At 48.4% G+C, this 17,655-nt stretch overlaps 1 protein-coding gene across 2 annotated transcripts in view; it reads left to right on the forward strand.

The window, feature by feature from the left end:
* RASGRP2 (RAS guanyl releasing protein 2) overlaps positions 1-17,655 on the forward strand; it is a 41,587-nt gene that overhangs the window by 7,907 nt on the left and 16,025 nt on the right. For both annotated transcript variants that reach the window (XM_054990652.1, XM_054990658.1), the window contains exons 2-12: positions 666-817; positions 1,932-2,034; positions 3,183-3,245; positions 3,769-3,900; positions 5,237-5,387; positions 6,145-6,318; positions 7,994-8,110; positions 8,483-8,764; positions 10,573-10,650; positions 13,568-13,690; positions 15,934-16,049. In XM_054990652.1, coding sequence (XP_054846627.1) covers positions 745-817; positions 1,932-2,034; positions 3,183-3,245; positions 3,769-3,900; positions 5,237-5,387; positions 6,145-6,318; positions 7,994-8,110; positions 8,483-8,764; positions 10,573-10,650; positions 13,568-13,690; positions 15,934-16,049 — 1,412 coding nt within the window. In that variant the 5' untranslated portion in view covers positions 666-744. The remainder of the gene's footprint in view (positions 1-665; positions 818-1,931; positions 2,035-3,182; positions 3,246-3,768; positions 3,901-5,236; positions 5,388-6,144; positions 6,319-7,993; positions 8,111-8,482; positions 8,765-10,572; positions 10,651-13,567; positions 13,691-15,933; positions 16,050-17,655) is intronic.

A 17,655-nucleotide genomic window follows, 5' to 3' on the forward strand; every position in this document is an offset into this window, starting at 1 on the left:
GTAGAAGAGGGAGTGCTGAGTGGCATGGGATGCTGTTTTATCCCTCTACTGAGGACGGGCAGACTCTAGCAAAGAATCCGCATGCTGAGCATATGACCCTCCACTGTTTGTTTATTGAGATATTTATACCCTGCTTTTCTCTCCACTAGGGACACAAGTGGCTTACAATATTTTGCATCTCTCCTCCATTTTATCCTCACAACCTTGTGAGGGAGGTGAGGCTAAGAGTGTGTGACTGGCCCACTTAGGTCACCCAATGAACTGTCATAGCAGAGCAGGGATTCGAACCTGGGTCACTCAGATCATAGCCTGACACTGTAGCCACTGCACCATGATGGCTCTCCCTGCTGTTCCTCCCCTGATGGGGAGGACTGGGAACCACCACTACAGCGTTCCTTGTGTAAATGCTTGTGATGGTATCCCCAACCAGGGTTGATTTCTGCATTGGCTGTGAGAACAGATGGAGCAATCTGGTTGTGTGCTGTGTTCAGTGCTCCTGCTGTGCTCTGGTTGTTTTGTGTTGCCGATACTTTCAGTTGTTTGCTTGCTAACTTGGGATTTATCCTCCCGATCAGGATGTGTCTATCTCCATCTAAAGCTGCAGCCCTCCCCCATGCCCAACGCTAGAAATAGTTGCACTAACTTTCCTCTCCTGTTCTTGTTAGGATACACACTGAGATACCTGCCCACCAACACTGGTGACAGTGCTGTGCCCGGCTCGGGTGGCAGGGCCAGGAGGCTGAAATGTCTGAGACTCTGGACCTGGAAAAGGGGTGCACGGTCGACGAACTTCTACATGGCTGCATTGAGGCCTTTGGTGAGTAGAGGAGAGAGGGGCAGGTTTGCTCCTTGGAGTGGAATACTGGGAGGGAGCTTCCATATTGGATGCCTCAAGGCTACATAAGCATTGTGAGTTCTGGCATTCCTGGACGGGAAAAACAGGGCTGCCCCTTTGGGCCTAGCCGTGGCACGGATTCCTGCCTGGCTGGCTCTCCCACATTGTATCAGCCTGCTGCATCCACCCAACCCGGTCTGGATATAGATAAGTCCATGCTAAGGCACAGAGCTGCCTTTGGGCTAGATGAAATCAGCGTCCTTACAGCTTGGTTTGTAGGATTTGAGTCCAGTAGCACCTTGAAGACCCAAAAGTTTGTCAAGGGTAGAAGTTTTCGAGAGTCAAAGCTCCCTCGGTCAGGTATGTGATGAAAGGGGGCTTTGACTCTCAGAAGCTTCTACAGTGAAAAGGAAAGGGAAGGAAGGAAAGGGAAAGCTGCTCTTGCAGTCGGTCTTTGGCTTGCTTGTTGCTCCTTGCTCAGAGTGGGAGGTGGCTGGCATGTCAGTTTTTCGGAGAAAAGCTTCCACAGGCCTCTCAAGGGAATTGCACCCGAGGGTCAGAAAGGGCTGGTGCTGCGAATGGAACGTATTGCTAAAAACAGATGCAGCGTTTTGCACGTGTGCCTGCCTGTGCTGTGAGGAGCACCAGGCAGAGAAGGAGGAGGGGGTGCAGCAATGCACAAGGGAAGTCCTCCTAAGCCGCTGTGAATTGGCCCTCAGGCGAGGCCTTGCAGGGGCAGGGAGGTTCTTTCTTCCTCCTTCAAAAGGTCTTGAGCTGCATGCATTATCCACGAAAGCTTATGCAGGAATAAAAACTTGTTAGTCTTTTAAGGGTGCCTGGAGAATCCTGTTTGGTTTTGCTGCGACGCTTCTGGTATGATCAAAGGGTCAGAGCTCAACGGGAGGGCTGCTCCTCAGTTCCCTTCAGTTTAACATGAATGGTCCAAGAACATTTTGATGGACAGGGAGGGATGCAAGTATATTAAATAACTGAACAGCTGCCTGTGTTGGAGGGGGCAAGGTGGGGTAGTTCCAAGGGGCAGGGGGCAGAAGATCCGTAAAGGGTTCCTACTGACCTCTTCTGTGTTTTCTTGCAGATGATGAGGGCAAAGTTCGAGACCCGCAATTGGTCCGCATGTTTCTCATGATGCATCCGTGGTACATCCCCTCCTCAGAGCTGGCTGCCAAGCTGCTGCAGATATATCCTTTTTTCAGTCTCCCCCGGCCCCGCCCCGCATAACTCTCTGGCTTTAGGATCATTCCTTTTCCTTGCCCGTTTCCTCCTGCAGTATCTCCATTTCCTCCTGCAAATTGTTCGTGAGCTGTCTGCTTTGTTTCCTTTGATGATGTCCCTCTTTTAACAGGAAACAGCCCCAAACACCAACACCAAAATGTCTGCTCTCCAAAGTCTTGTTATTCCTTGGAGGTTTGTCTCTGTGGAGGGTGATTGGGGCAGCTTCCTTTCAGCCTCTGCAGACACAGGGAAAGAAGCATTTGTTCATGCAGTCCACACCAGTGAGGTGACAGAGTGGATTATTCAGAGAGCCAAGCTACAAGTGACGTCTTACACAGGTTGGACACTTGTCAGCTTCCCTCAAGTTTTGATGGTAAATGTAGGCATCCTGGTTTTACAGCTTGGCTCTCTATTACAGCTGCAAGACCAGGATGCCTACATTTCCCATCAAAACTTGAGGGAAGCTGACAAGTGTCCAACCTGTGTCAGGCATCACTTGTAGCTTGGCTCAGTCGTCTTTCCAGAACTGCCCTGTCCCATTGTTTCTTCAACCTTTCCATTTTTTGTGGAGCCAGCAAGGGGGATAGCTCCTCCAAATCTTGACCCTTCTCGGATCCTCCAACTGCATCTGCAAGTTTCCATTTTAATTTTCATGCTTTCTTTGGGTTTATAAAAAGAATTGGCTGGCTGTTCTTGGGAACAAATGGGAGCTTGTTGCTGACGGAAGGGAAAAAAAACCCCTTTTAATCCATGTACTCAATGGAAACTTCAGCCTAATTTTGATATAGCGCTGGCTGAGCCATGCAAGCTCACCGGATGATCTTGGACCAGTCACACTCTTTCAGCGTATTGTCCCTCACAGGCTTGTTGTGAGGATAGGATGGAGACGGGAACAATGATGAGATAACATATTTTGGGTCTCCACTGGGAAGAAAAGTGAGATGTGTAAATAAATATGTATAAATAAAAAAGAACATAATCTTATCTATGGTGTGGTGTAGCCTGGGATGTGGCTGTGCCACAAAAGTCTCTAACTTCATTGGCTTACCTGATATTCTCCAGTTTAAAACTCTTTCCAAGACAGACATGGTATCTCCTTAGCTCTGCCCTGAACTTACCAAGAATCATGTGGACCAGAAAACAATTCCCTGCAGGTTAAAACTTGCCATCTGGTCAGGTAGGTCCTGGGGCAGAGTGGGAGGTGGGGAGGGCTGAACTTGAACTCAGTGCGCCAGTAGAAACCCACAGCCGGCTTTCAGGGCCAGAGTTTTGCCTTGAAATGTGAATATCAATAGAATGCACTGTGATCGGTTGTGACTTACTAACCCAAACTGATGCCTGAAAATTCTTAGACCGAGGACAGGATTTTGTGCTACTTGTCTAATGCCCAGCAAATAAATAAATAAATAAATACATACATACATACACACATACATATATATATATATATATGTATGTATATGTATGTATGTATGTATGTATGTATGTATTTCTTCATTTGGAAAGTGATCCTGGGAGGGGAAGGAAGGTAGCCTGGAAGCAGTGCTTTGCGGAATGACACTGTCCTAGTGTCTCCCGAGCACTTTGGGGTTTCCATTGAAGCTTTGGGGTCTTCTGCCGGGAAGACTTCCAGTTTAACAAAACCAAATCTGAGTGAGACTTTCTCTCTCCTTTTTGGCCATCTTCCTTGGTCCTGGCAGATACTGGATCTCGGCATTTCCAGCAGAATTCGATTTGAACCCAGAACTGGCAGACCAGATCAAGGAGCTGAAAGAACTTCTGGGCCGAGAAGGGAATCAGTGCCACAGCAACCTCATCGACATAGAGAGCGTGTAGGTAAACGAGGGGGGCACAGCTGCCCTGCCATTATTCTTACCACCTTTTTCAGGCTTTGTGGGTTGCATTTTTTGTGGCGGGGTGGAGTTGGGTTTGATTCCACTGCAAAATGTTGGCTGGACATATTTGCACATGTGGCTGATTTGGCAAGAATCACGTGTATAGCACTCTCCCCTTGAAAAGTAGTAATTTTAAGGAAGGGAACACTTTTCCTTAAGCAGAGCCTCCTCAGTGGTGGCACCCTCTTTGTGGAATAGGCTACTCAAGGAGACTCCCCAAGTTCAGGAAGCTGATTGAACACCTTGCTTAGTCAGGCAGAGGTGTTGGATTGCAGGTGTGTTACACATTGATTTTGTTTTATGTGGTTTTATTTGCATTTGAGGCCTTATTGAGAGAGTGAATTTTGGTGTAGACCACAATGAGGACTTGTTTAGACAGGGGTGGAGGATGGGGATGGATTTCTAAGATAGAATATCTGTTTTTAAAAGAAGCAGATGAAATAAAAACATTACAACCAAAGAGCCTCGTGGCGCAGAGTGGTAAGCTGCAGTACTGCAGCCCAAGCTCTGCTCATCAACTGAGTTTGATCCTGGCAGAAGCTGGGTTCAGGTAGCTGGCTCAGGGTTGACTCAGCCTTCCATCCTTCCGAGGTCAGTAAAATGAGTACCCAGTTTCCTGGGGGTAAAGTAGATCCAGAGAAGTTAGCTGTGTTAGTTTGTAGTAGCAAAAATAGAAAAGAGTCCAGTAGCACCTTTAAGACTAACCAACTTTACTGGAGCATAAGCTTTTGAGAACCACAATTCTCTTCTTAAGATGCATGGAGGGTAAGAAGAAACTTGTCAGATATATAGGTGGAGAAGGGAGGGGGGAGTAGATGCAATCAGTAGCTTATTTGTGCCAGTTTCTTCATGAGGTTGATAGATTTCCTCTCCATTCGGCTGAATGCGGTGCTTTCCATGGTCATAGATCCGGAGAAGTTAGCCATGTTAGTCTGTAGTAGCAAAAATAGAAAAGAGTCCAGTAGCACCTTTAAGACTAACCAACTTTACTGTTGGGGGTAAAGTGTAGATGACTGGGGAAGGCAGTGGCAAACCACCATGTAACAAAAAGTCTGCCAAGGAAATGTCGTGATGCAACGTCCCCCCCATGGGTCAGTAATGACTCGGTGCTTGCACAGGGGACTACCTTTACCAGCCCGCACGCATCAGGGATTAGGGAGCAGACTGCGAGTCAGGCACGAGCCCTGGCGCCTTTTTCTAGTGAGCAATTAGCCAATTTGCTTGTCTCCATTAGCATCCCACTTCACGGCTGACCTCTCCTGTCCTTTCTCAGCCCTACTTACAAATGGAAGCGGCAAGTCACGCAACGCCAGCCTGTGGCCCAGAAAAAGCGCAAAACATCTCTCCTTTTTGATCATCTGGAGTCAGGGGAGCTGGCCGAGCATCTCACTCACCTGGAATACCGCTCTTTCAGCAAGATCCTGGTGAGAAACAAGCTTTCCCTCAGCCCTCCTTCATTCTAGCGCTCCTTTCCTGGAAAATTACTGAGTTCTCTTGGATTTCCCTAGAGAGAGTCAAAAAGGGTTCCTCACCCACTTCCTCCCTCCCAGGCAGGACACAGGACATTGTCGTAGCTGGTGCTGTGTCCGGCACTTACCCCACACCTGGTTTAGTGCCCCCAAGGCATTTAAGGTGGCTCTGTTAACTCCGGGCCCACAAAAACCTGAGACCAGCCCCCTCTCCCAGTGCTAGGAGCCAAGGGCAAGGCGTGGGGATTTCACTTCTGTTAATTTATGCCGCATGAACCCATGAAACTGCCTTCTGCTGAATTAGTGTTCTTTACTCTGCCTTGCAGTGGCTCTTCGGGTTCTCAAGCAGAGATCTTTTGTTTCATTTACTAACCTTGTTCCTTTAATGGGAGATGCTGGGGACTGAACTGGGGACCTTCGGCATGCAAAGCAGAGGCTCTATGGCGGAGTCCTGGCCCATGCCCACTGCAAATTGAAACTGAGGGCTGGCACAATCCTGTGGACTGAGTTGGCTCATGCATCTAGGCCTCTTGCCAACTTCCTGGCAAAGCCAGCTTTGAAGTAGGACTTCAGGTGTTATAGCAAGAATTAGAAGGATTTCTTTTGCGGGAGGTGATGTAAACCAAACACTCAGTGATTAGCTCGAAGGGTGTCTTTCCATATTATGGTCGTCCTCCCCGTCTTGAACTCCCTGCTTCCCCTTTCCCCCCAGTTCCAAGACTACCACAGTTTTGTCATGCACGGCTGCACAGTGGACAACCCCATCCTGGAGCGATTCATCACCCTTTTCAACAGCGTCTCCCAATGGGTGCAGCTGATGGTTCTCAGTAAGCCCACAGCTCAGCAGCGAGCTCAGGTCATCACCCGCTTTGTCATGGTGGCCCAGGTGAGAGAGGCCAGACGGTCTGCAAACTTGTTCCTGATTTTTGGGGTGGGACGGTTAAATTAAAAGAGAACGAAGACTTGCTCTTCAGTCTTCTGGATAACAAAACAGTATTTAAGGCAATGCTCTTAAATCTCTCCAGACTCACTGTTTTGTACTCTAACAACAGGAGCTTTGACACACGAAAAGCTTATAGAGTGTAATCCGCCCTGAGCCTGCCTGTGCGAGGAGGGTGGAATAGATGTTGAAACAAATAAATAAAATACCCTGAAAAATCTTGTTGGTCCTTAAGGTGGTTCTAGAATCAAATGTTACATTTCTACTGCACTCCAACTTGGCTACCCACCAGAAACTATTTTGTATTCTGATTCTCTTATTAAAAGCCTTTAAAACGCAACAGTGTCCTTAACCTGGGAACGCTGAAAAACAATTAGAAGTGAAAGGAACTTAAATTTCTGAATGGCTTCTCTCCCTTGGGCAGCTCACAGCATATGATGGGAGGTAGTGCTTTGACCATTTCCTTACTGGTAGTCTGTGCAGGCCCTTACCGACTTCCTTACTCACCACTTTCACCCTTGAAACCAATTTTGATTAGGAGAATAGACATTTTAGTTTTGACAAGAAAGCTGAAGGAAAATTGAGGTTTTCTTTCTTCCCTCCTGCTTTTTTAGCTGAAGCGAGGAGCTCTCCCAATCTCCAAATTTCTCTTGCTACTCTGTGGATCTTGCCAGCACCCCCTCAGCTGATGTGACCTCCCCAAACCAGGGTAAACTTGGATTGCAAAGAGGTCTGCCATTGCACTGTTTTCTCTGAGGGGCTGTGAGCATCAATTAGCAGGGAAGCCAGCTATATAAATAAAACTTGTTTGGTTTGTCCTTCCCTGGTGGATGGTGTGAAGTTCAGGGCGACCTTTTATTTTTTTTTTCTTACTAGACTGTGTTCCTTTTGAAGGGAAGGGAGGAACACTTCTGGTGACTGTAAAGTTCTATTTATACAATCACAGACTGAGAAGGAATGAGAGAGGTCCAGAGGGCAGAAAGTGTACCCGTCCCCAGGCAAAACCGATATTGACCCAGAATCCAGCAAGTTCCTAACCCATCCGGCTGCTGGTTCTCTCAGGGCTCTTTTCGTTTGTGCATCTTACACCTCTCCAAAGTCCATTGTGGCCCGTGTTGCAGTATGTGAACTCTATTTAGTGGTGGGCTGTGGCCAAATGGACAGGGCAGTTTCTTCTATGAAGCATGGGTGCTGTGGTTTCTGGGTTTCTGCACAGGCCTCTAGATGCCTGTGTGGGTCAGACCTGATGGTCTCAACAGGCAACTGGAGGCTTCTGGGCAATACAGTGTGTTTCCCCAAATGAACTGAGCCCTCTCTCCTCTTCCCCTAAGTGGACAGCCCCATCAGTGCTCAATGTGGCAGTAGTGACAGGCTGGAAATAGTGAGCACTTCCCAAACTGTGACTCATCTGAAACCCTCAATCCAAAGGGCTATATGACCTGTCTCCACCACTGCTGACCCAAGGGGAGTTGTCCTCCGTTGTGTTCTCCCTTGAATTCTCTGAAACCAGGAGGTTGGAACTGACTGTGCCTCTTTATCCCCACCCCTGACCCCACTTTGCCTTTCTCTTCCTCCGCTGCTATATCATTTGTCCTCTCTCTCTCTCTCTGTCCATGCTCAGAGGCTGCTACAGCTGCAGAATTTCAACACCCTGATGGCAGTGGTAGGTGGCCTGAGCCACAGCTCCATCTCGCGGCTGAAGGAGACACACAGTTTTGTGAGCCCAGAGACCACCAAGGTATGTAACAGATGGGTCTCGGCTGTGGTTGCAGGGGTGTTTGTTATGGAGGACTGGAGAAACCACAGAGGGAAAGAGTAGCAGAACAGCACTGGAATTAAGTCCACTGTGGGGAGAAATTGCCTGGAACCCCAATGCCCTGTTTCCTGGTAGATTTAAGACCCTTTCCTCCACTGTGTACATCACATTTAGTGCAAAGATTTGCTCCCAGGTATTAGCTTTCATTTAAGAATCAAAGCAAGTTTCTAGCCCTCTGTAGATAAGGACACCTCTTTTCTGTCTTTTGTGTCTTTTTTGAAACTCACTTCAAGCATGGGTAAGCCTACTAACCTCTTTTCCTTTGTGCTTACCTTCTTTCCTGGCCACTTCCAGGTGTGGGAATCACTCACTGAATTGCTGACATCGGTGGGGAACTACAGCCGTTATCGGCGGTGCTTTGCTGAGTGCGTGGGCTTCAAGTTCCCCATTCTGGGGGTCCACCTGAAGGACCTGGTGGCTGTTCACGTGGCACTCCCTGACTGGCTCGATCGTGCCCACACCTGTCTCAATGGGAACAAGATGCAACAGCTGTTCAGTATCCTGAGCGATCTGGCCATGGTACAGAGTATCCGGCCCCCTTTTGAGGCCAACACTGACCTCCTCAATTTGCTCATGGTGAGATTCCCCCACCCATGAACTGCGTGATGCACACCCCTTTTAGTGTCCCTCCTCCACAGAGGTTGTTTACTTCTGTTTGGCTAAAAATTGCTATCACTTATCACCTGTAAGCCCTGTTAAGCCACTGGTCAAACTGGTTGCGATGTCATAGAATGTCTGCCATAGAATGTCAGTAAACATTCCAGCTGTTCAAGGGGAAGTTGGTAACTGTGTAGTTTCTGTGGAGTGAGGAAAAGTCAATCTGTAGGGTAAAAGCCTGAGGGAAAGATGGGATATGGGAGGTAGGGAGTGACAGTGGACAAGATTACCCTCAAGAAAATGACACAAAATCCAAGCCGCCCTATCACAGTCTAGCCTAACTAGCCTACAGACCCACAACCATAAAGCTAGTTAGGCTAGATTGTGATAGGGCAGCTTGGATTTTGTGCCATTTTCTTGAAGGTAATCAACAATCTTCAGGTGCAGGATTTGAATAATGTCTTCATTCACTTGCATTTCTGGCCCACCTCATTGAGCTCAGGACTGATTTAATATAAGCACTGACTGTGCCAAATAGTAATTGTGCTAAATGTATCATACGCTAAAAAATTCCTTTCCAGTTCAAAAGCTTTGGCCATCAAAAGCCAGCCCAAACTGAAAATTCGTTTTAAAAGGGAGGGGGCCGGTTTGGTCTTTAGTGAAAGGGAATTTCATGGTGGTTGCGCAGCAGCAGCGGCCTTTGCGTTCCCTGTCCAAACTTTAGTAAAAAAGTCAAAGAGCAGCCAAGAAGATGTTCCCAATAGATCTAAGCAGGGATATGAATAATGAAAAAAAAGCATGCTTCTGGATCTGTGTGTGTCAAAGCACTAGAGTAATGGAGCTGGATGGAAAGAGCAAGAGGTGCTGTAGGTGCTGCTAGACTCTTGCTCTTTTCTGGAGCTGGATGCTGAGACCAAGCATCTGCCTTGTCTCATTCTTCCACGTCTGCGGTGGGAAGTCCAGAGTGGCTTCTGCAAGCCCGCTGCAAGAAAGGGCAGGAGAGAAGACGGAAGACTTGCAGCGTCTTATTGAACTTTACAGGGTGATGAGAAATAGTCAGAATAGGCTCCCTGGCTTTTGTCCTAAAGCAGAGCCCCGAGATCCCAAGGCTTGGAGCCTCCCAGGCTGCTCCGCACGAATCTCCCCTCCCCAGTAGTCCAGGCCACTTGAGTTAAAGATACTTCCTTTGCTGTACCTATCTGCGGAGACCCCTAGTGCTTTTTCTGGGGCAGCCTGGCTACATCTCATTGAGGTGTACAGCCAGGCTAGAACAGTCTCCCTGCTTGCCCTTCAGTGGTGGCCACTGGGCTCTTATCCCTGGGAGCAAGGCCTTCCGCAGAACGGATGTTCTCCCATGTTACCAATAACAGATCCATTATTTAGAGCTGGTGTGTCGTAGCAGTGGACTAGGACCTAGGAAAACTGGGTCTGAATCCCACCGGAACTTACTGGGTGACCCTGAACCCATTACAATCGCTCAGGCTAACCTACCTAACAAGGTTGTTGTTGTGGAGATAAGGTGGAAGGGAGGGGAGAATGGTGTGATAATCCATTTTGGGGTCCTGATTAGGGGGAAAAGTAGGATATAAATTGAATAAAACAAATAAGCATCTCTTGCTGGTAAAAGAACCAGCTTTTGCATGTGTGTGTAGCATTGTAGTGAAAGAAGTATGGAGGAGTCATGGGGGCCAGAAATAGGGAACAGGCGGCTTGAACCCCACTTCTGCCCAGCCTTCCAGAAGGGAAGGTGTCTTGGCATTCCTTCTAACTTGCAGCATTCACTGCAGGTCTCTCTAGATCAGTACCAGACGGAAGAGGAGATCTACCAACTCTCTCTGCAACGGGAGCCTCGGAACAAATCCACAGTGAGTGTGCAATGTGTGCAAGGCTGATGTGCCCAAGATCCCGGGAAGGAGCCTGACTCGAGTCAGCCAGGCACTTTCTCTGCTTTGAGCCAGGGATTACCCCGACAGCGTATCCTCTGTGCCCCAGAATGTGGGCAGGAAGAAGCATGGGGCAGAGCCCATTTCTCTTGCCTCTAAGTATCCTCAGCTGGATCCCTTTTCTCTGGCATGTTTGGGGGCAGCTTTAAGGCATCCATGAGCCCAGGCATCTTTCCTTTCCCAAAAAAGCCCTGGCTTTCAGTTCCAGAGAACCCAGCGCCTTGTTGTGAGCACAACATAGTATGAGAATTGAGAAGTGCTTTGGCCGCTGCTCTTCTCGGACTGCTTTGCTCTCTCCAGTGGATGATTTCTGAAAACAGAATTTACGAGTGAGAGCTCAGGACTGTCTGGGAAGCTTAATCCCAGGTGTGTTAGAAGGTGGCCTGTGGTTATTCAGTGGCCAAGGGTAAAGCATATTGTGCATGTTGAGAGGTATTCTCCTCAAATATGCACAGTGGATAATGCCTCTGAGCATGTGCAAGGTTCCCTTGTCACTCTGGGGCCGAGCCTTATTAGAAAAATCTGCTCTTGGTAACTCTCTCATATGGCTTCCCTCTGTTTGCCTGCCTGCTCATCTCTTCACCTGCTCTCTAATTCTGTTCTTCGGGTTCTTGTCTCTCAAGGTTAGCAGGGCCTTGGCCAAAGAAGCGTGTGCAGGGGAGGGAATGTAGGACTCGTGGAGACGACAGAATTATCCTTTCTCTACAGCCTGTTTCAGGCTTCCTCCCTTGGGGCTCTGCTTCCTGTTCTCCGAGAACGGAACTGCTGGATGCAACTCTGGGCTTACTCGCTACCAAGCTGCACTTTGTCTGGTGCCCCTAGTATTCCTTGCCTCCTCCCATACTGGAGAGACTTGGGGGAAGTGGCCTTTGCCTTGCAGGAAGCAGGATGTCAGGGGTGGGAGAGCCAAAATGGCACAAAGTGCTGGGCTAGGATGTGGAAAGGCCGGCTCAAGAGAAGCCCCTGCTCATCCTCAAAGGGTGACCTTGGGAAAAGTCACGGTCTCTCTTCCTAACCTTGCTCACAGGGGTGCGGTGAAGTTACAACACCACTCGGAAGAAAGGTGAGAGGCCACCTTTGAGAAACCAGTGTGTGGTAGTGGCCAGAACGTTGGACTTGGATCTGGGAGACTCAACCCCCTATTGCACGGGCCAATTTTGCCAGTTCAGTTTCCGTACTGCAGTGTTATTTTCATGACCATCTGCACCCGATTTTCCACTCTGGCCACTATATGGCTTTTTTTGTGGCTTTCTTGGGAGCACTTATACTCCGACTTTTAAAAAAATCTGTTTTCAGTTTACTGTTTCCCTGTGCATCCTGTCTTTTAGCATTCCACCCTCTTCTGCCAGCCCACTTCATTGTGATTGGCCACAATTGTCTATCCAGCCACTCCCTCCACCTCCTTTCCATTCCTCTCCCCTCCCCTCTTTCCTCTCCATATTCCTTTCCACTCATTTTTTAAAAAAAAATTAAATCCAGTGTAGGATCGATGCATCGATGGGTTAAGAGGGAGAAATCCAGGGAATAGGTTGAACCAGCATTCCAGCGATGCATTGATTGATTGCATATGCAAAAAAAAAAAAAGGAAAAAAGGAAAGGGCTGGCGCTGTGATATCACTGATGATGCATCAGCGAGGAAAGCAACAACACTCATCAATCCCAACGCATTTTGACATAGTGTAAACAGGGCTGTATTATTCGTAAGGCTGATTAGGTTGAAGCCTAGGGGCCCTGCAGGTGCTAGGGGCCTGCCAATTTTTTTTGCTGAGGCACACCTCCATATAAATTACAGTTAATTGATTCTCTTATATAACCTCTATTAATAAGATAATTAACTGAGTCCTTATTGAAGTGAAACAAATTGTCTCTTATATTAAAACAATTATCCATAAATTACATATTTTTATAATAATAAAAATTATATTCGCTTCAGAATATTACAGAACTGAACAATTATACCCCCAAAATATGCTTTCCTGAAACGTTCTACTCGCGCGATAAAATTTTTGAATAGAATTCTTCAGAAGACCCTCAAAATGGATATAGAGCTATGTACTGCATCTTGTACCTACCGTACCAAGGTCAGGCTGTCCGCTGTAGTGGGGTGAAAGATTGAAGCGCTGGAGGGGGTCTGAAATACCTGAAAGCTTAGGGGCCCGGCCATGGGTTAATATGGCCCTGAGTGTAGACTAAGAACACCACGTCGATCAAACACGAGAGGTGTGAAAGGGCCCAGACAAGCCAATTCCATGTCTTTCAGCTTCTGGGATAGTGTGATGTCCCCAGTGCAGAAGGAGCTTCAGTTTCAAATCCCTGCTCTGCTATGGACGCTTGCTGGCTGACCTTGGGCCACTCATGCACACACAGCCTACCCCACCTGACAGGGCTGTTGTTCTGAGAACAAAACAGAGGAGGGAGGAGAGCAGTGTAAGCTGCTTGGGATTCCCACTGGGCAGAAGTATATGTGCCATCAAGATGCAGCTGACTTATGGTGATCCCAGCAACAGGATTTCACGGCAAAGGTGGTTTGCCAGTTCCTTCCTGTGCAGAGTCTTCCTTGGAGGTCCCCCATTCAAGTACCAACCCTGCTTAACTTCTAAAATCTGAAGAGATCAGGCTATCCCATGCCGCCTTCCCTCCCACATTGGAGAGAAAAGCAGGATATAAATAAGCAAATAAAATATAGGATATTATTTTAGTGAGTGTATAAAGAAGGAGAAAGGTCCTCCATTCTGTACCTTGCATAACCCTCGCACCACACAGAACCAGTCGCTGCTTGCTGCAGTAGCTGCTGCCCCCTCCACCTGCTCCAGCAACTTGTATCACGTGTCTCTTTCAGCCTTCCAGCCCTACATCCTCCACTCCGCCACCTCAGCCAGTTGTCATTGAGGAGTGGGCATCGGTGCCCAAACCCAAGCCGGACCAGGCAGTTGTGCGCAAGCACATCGAGAAGATGGTGGAGGTAGGAGGTCGGAAGGAAAGGGGGGAGCACAGGTTATATATGTGTGTATGTATGTATGAACGTATATCATTTGGGACGCGCACTGCAGCGTCCCAAACGGGCCCGATCTGTGCCAAAACGGCTGTGGATCAGGCCCGTTTTGAGGCGCTGCGGAGCACAGGAGCACTCCTGCGCTCTGCAGCGCCTCAAAACAGGCCTGATCCACAGCCATTTTGGCGCTGATTGGGCCCATTTTGGGGTGCTGCGGCCTGGATTGGGCCTGTTTTGGGGTGCTGTGCTCTGCAGCTCCTCAAAACGGGCCCGATCTGGGCCAAAACGGCCCCATTTTGAGGCGCTGCAGAGCGCAGGAGTGCTCCTGTGTGCCACAGCGCCCCAAAACGGGGCTGATCCATGGGAGCGCACAGCTCTGCAGGGGAGCACACACAGAGGGTGCGCCCCCCCCCCGCTGGCCAGGTAAGTGGGGGTGGGGTGCGGGGGGGCGATGGTGGGGGATCCCCCACCCCCACCGGGGGTCTGGCACCCCTACAAAGGACCCTACAGTACTTGTTCTCACAGCAAAAACAGTAGAATCACTTGCAGATGCAGCCACACAAAGGGAGCTCCCATGAAATCAGCATTCACTAGCATTGAGCAAGAACAGCCTGCACAAGAATTGAGGACTCGACATGCAGCCCTGCACTTGAGCGTCCCTAGCTACTTAGTAACGTGTAGAGAGACTCCCAGTAGCAAGAGCGTGTGGTACTAAGACCTGTGAGACCCACCTTCAAATCCCCATTCTGCCATAAGTGACCATGGGCCAGTCACTCTCTACCTTGCTTCACAGGGTTGCTAAAACAGAGAGGAGCCCATGGTCACCACCCTAAGCTCCTTGGAAGAAGGGCAGGATTAACATGTTGTAAATAGTTTTCCCAAACCAGAAATTCCAGGTGGGTAATCTTCACCCTTAGCGATTGGTTTCACTGTATCTTTACTCCCCGACCCTTAGAGAGCGAGTTTGATGTAGTGGTTAGAACGGTGGACTAGGATCTGGGAGACCCAGGTTCGAGTCTCCAATCTGCCATGGGAGCTTGCTAAGTGACGCTTGGGCCAGTCACACACTCCCAGCCTAACCTGCCTCACAGGATTGTTGTGAGGATAAAATGGGAGAGAGGAGAGAACGATGTAAGCTGCTTTGGGTTCCAGTTAGGGAGAAAAGAGGAGGTCCAATGAAAAAACATTCCTGTTACAGTCGCAGTAATAATTTCCAGGGGCGGGTGGAGCTGTGTTAGTCTGTTGCAGCAAAACTAAGCAGGCATCTTGCTTCGCTTTAAAGCCAAACAAGTTTTTATTCTAGGCTGTCCTGGATGAAAGTGGATGGTAGAACCAAAGCTTATTCATCTTTGGGGGGGCAGCCAAACTTCCTCATTTGTCTTTAAAGGCACGCAAGGGTATTTCTAGATGCACAAAGTTATTAGCAAACAGAGGTTGAATTCTGCAAGCGGAGAAACCTGCCCCGGGCTGCTACTTGGGAGTCCCCTACCTAATCCAGGCCTCGTTAGAGCTTCCACAGAGCTTGTGGGACTTGCACCCCGGAGTCCTTCGCTTCTGCCCTCAGGAAAAAAAAGCCAAAGGCTAGATGTAAAATGTCCCTTTTGCACAGTAACCAGGGTGTCCTGAGCTAGACAAACAGGAGTCTTGTGGCATCTCAAAAGCCAACAAGTTTTTTATTCTAGCACACTTTCTTGGACTCTAGCCCACAAAAACTTATGCTAAAAACAAACTTGCTGGTCTTTACAGAGCCATGGGACTCCTGTTTATCTTAACCTCAGTGCTTTCTAGACCGCCCTCACCATACCTCTTGAGGCGGTTTCCCTACCAAGATAAAACAGTCTAACACGCCTGTACCAAAACCATCAAAGCTAGTGGTTTAAAAACAACCCCTCCTCTTTTTTTTAAGCCTCCATCACAAACGAAAACCAAATCAAGGAACAGAATGTAATAACAACAGAGAGCGCTATAAACAGAACGGTATAAACAGGGAGGACAAATATGAATCCAGGCAGGGGGGGGGGGGATACTCCCACAGCTGACAAAATAGTAACCAACAACACAAAGAGAATAACCAACAAGCTATTGTGAGGAGGGGGGTAGAATCATGGTCCCAGTGCCTGGAGGAAGGGGAATAGTGGGACTGATGAAGACTCCGGGTGTAGAAGGTTTTGTAACTGAGATCTCCTGGTTTCCCAACCCCCCTTGCCTTTTAGTCTGTCTTCCGGAACTTTGACGTGGACGGAGATGGTCATATTTCACAGGAAGAATTTAAGATCATCAGGAATAATTTTCCGTACCTCTGCAAGTTTGGAGATCTGGACGAGAATCAGTGAGTGCCGGTCAGATGTAGAGGATGGGTTGAAGGGGATATTAGACGACTCCTAGACTCAAAAGACCCTTGTATCTTGCATTTCTAAAAGCAATTTGTGGTACTGCCACTAGACTAAATTTGAGTCCAGCGTGTGTGGGGGTCACTGTTCCTTTGACTCCAGAGATGATGTGTGAGACGCATATCGTGTTGCAGATAAAAATCCGTAATGTGATATGCATCTCACACGTCATTATTTGCTGCTGGAACTTTTTGTTCTTTCTCTCTCATTATATTTACTGGATAGCTGGCAAGGGCAGTGCCTCTGAGCATGTGCAGACTGTGTTGCCGCCACCAAGAAATCATAGTTCAAAGATGAGGTAGCAGGACAGCCTTCCTAGAGATGGCCTTTCCATGAAAATTTGAACCTCACCTTCTCTGACTTCCTGCTCCATAGTTCAGAAAATCCACTGTTGTGTTGGCAGAGTAATAGAAGTAATTCTGTGTAGACAGAAGGGTGGTCCAAAGTCAGGCTTGTACAACCCGCCAATCCTTTAAATGAATGCTGCAGCTACTGTTAAGTATGCACAAATAGCGTGTGCTAGGTTCTGTGCACAAGTCATGTATTCCTTATCTAGGACTCTTACACTGGACAGTCAAATGGATGGGTGGGGAGGAGAGCTCAAGGATTGTCAGGTTAGAAGTTGGGATGGAATTGGATGGAAAAGAGAAAAGTGAATGAGGAGGAGGCTTTTCCAGGCATAGCAAGCAGCACAGCAGACGTCCTGGGAATGGGAATAAGCATATGCAGAACAAAGTGAAGGCACAGGAAGAGAAAACAGACCAGAAAAGGTCAGTGATGTGGAGGCAGAGAGATTTGAATAGTGAGGAATAGAGTTCTGAAGCTGAAGCATGAAAAAGGGCTGCTGGAGGAATCGGGTGGGAAAGAAAGAGGAGCTTAGCAAAGTTGTTTTGAATCAGCGGGAGAGGACCGTTTGAAGTCCGGGTGTTTACAGTTTTATATTCTCTCTCCTGCCCCCGCAACCAGATTCTGCTTTGAAAGCCCAATTCAGACACACTCTTGAGTTTGGAATGTTTGTATGTGCGCTTGCGGGAACGAGCTGCGTTCTGTCTGGCAGGCTCGGATGCAAAGTCAAACATTTTATGGCTGCATCCATTCGGAGAGAACCCAGGAGTTCTGGCTCGCAGCCCACCTCCCGCTGTGTCTAGTTGCTAGCCTCCTCTCAGAGCTAGAGAGAGGAACCCCAGAGTCCTGATTTCCCCTCCCAGACATCAAACAGTCACATCACTCCATATTTGGTGGCCTGCTTCTCAACTGAGGCAGCAGCTGTTAGACTCCAAGTTCTTCCGCCAGTGACCGAGCGTGGAGGCATTTCTCATTCAGCCTCAGTGGTTTCCGGTAGCTGCCTCCACCCCTGTAAGCGTGTGGGAACAGGGAGGGGCTGGCATTGGCTCCCATAACTGATCAGTTCAGTGCATGAGACCACACCCCAGTCATTTTCTGGGACCCTCAGAGGCCTGGCACCTGCTCTTGACAAGCCGGAGAACATGCCTTTCTCATAGCTGGAGAATACAAGCAGGCTACTGGGATTAAACTTGTTCTGAG

The sequence above is a fragment of the Eublepharis macularius genome, chromosome 1, assembly GCF_028583425.1.
Source record: "Eublepharis macularius isolate TG4126 chromosome 1, MPM_Emac_v1.0, whole genome shotgun sequence".
Lineage (NCBI taxonomy): Eukaryota > Metazoa > Chordata > Lepidosauria > Squamata > Eublepharidae > Eublepharis > Eublepharis macularius.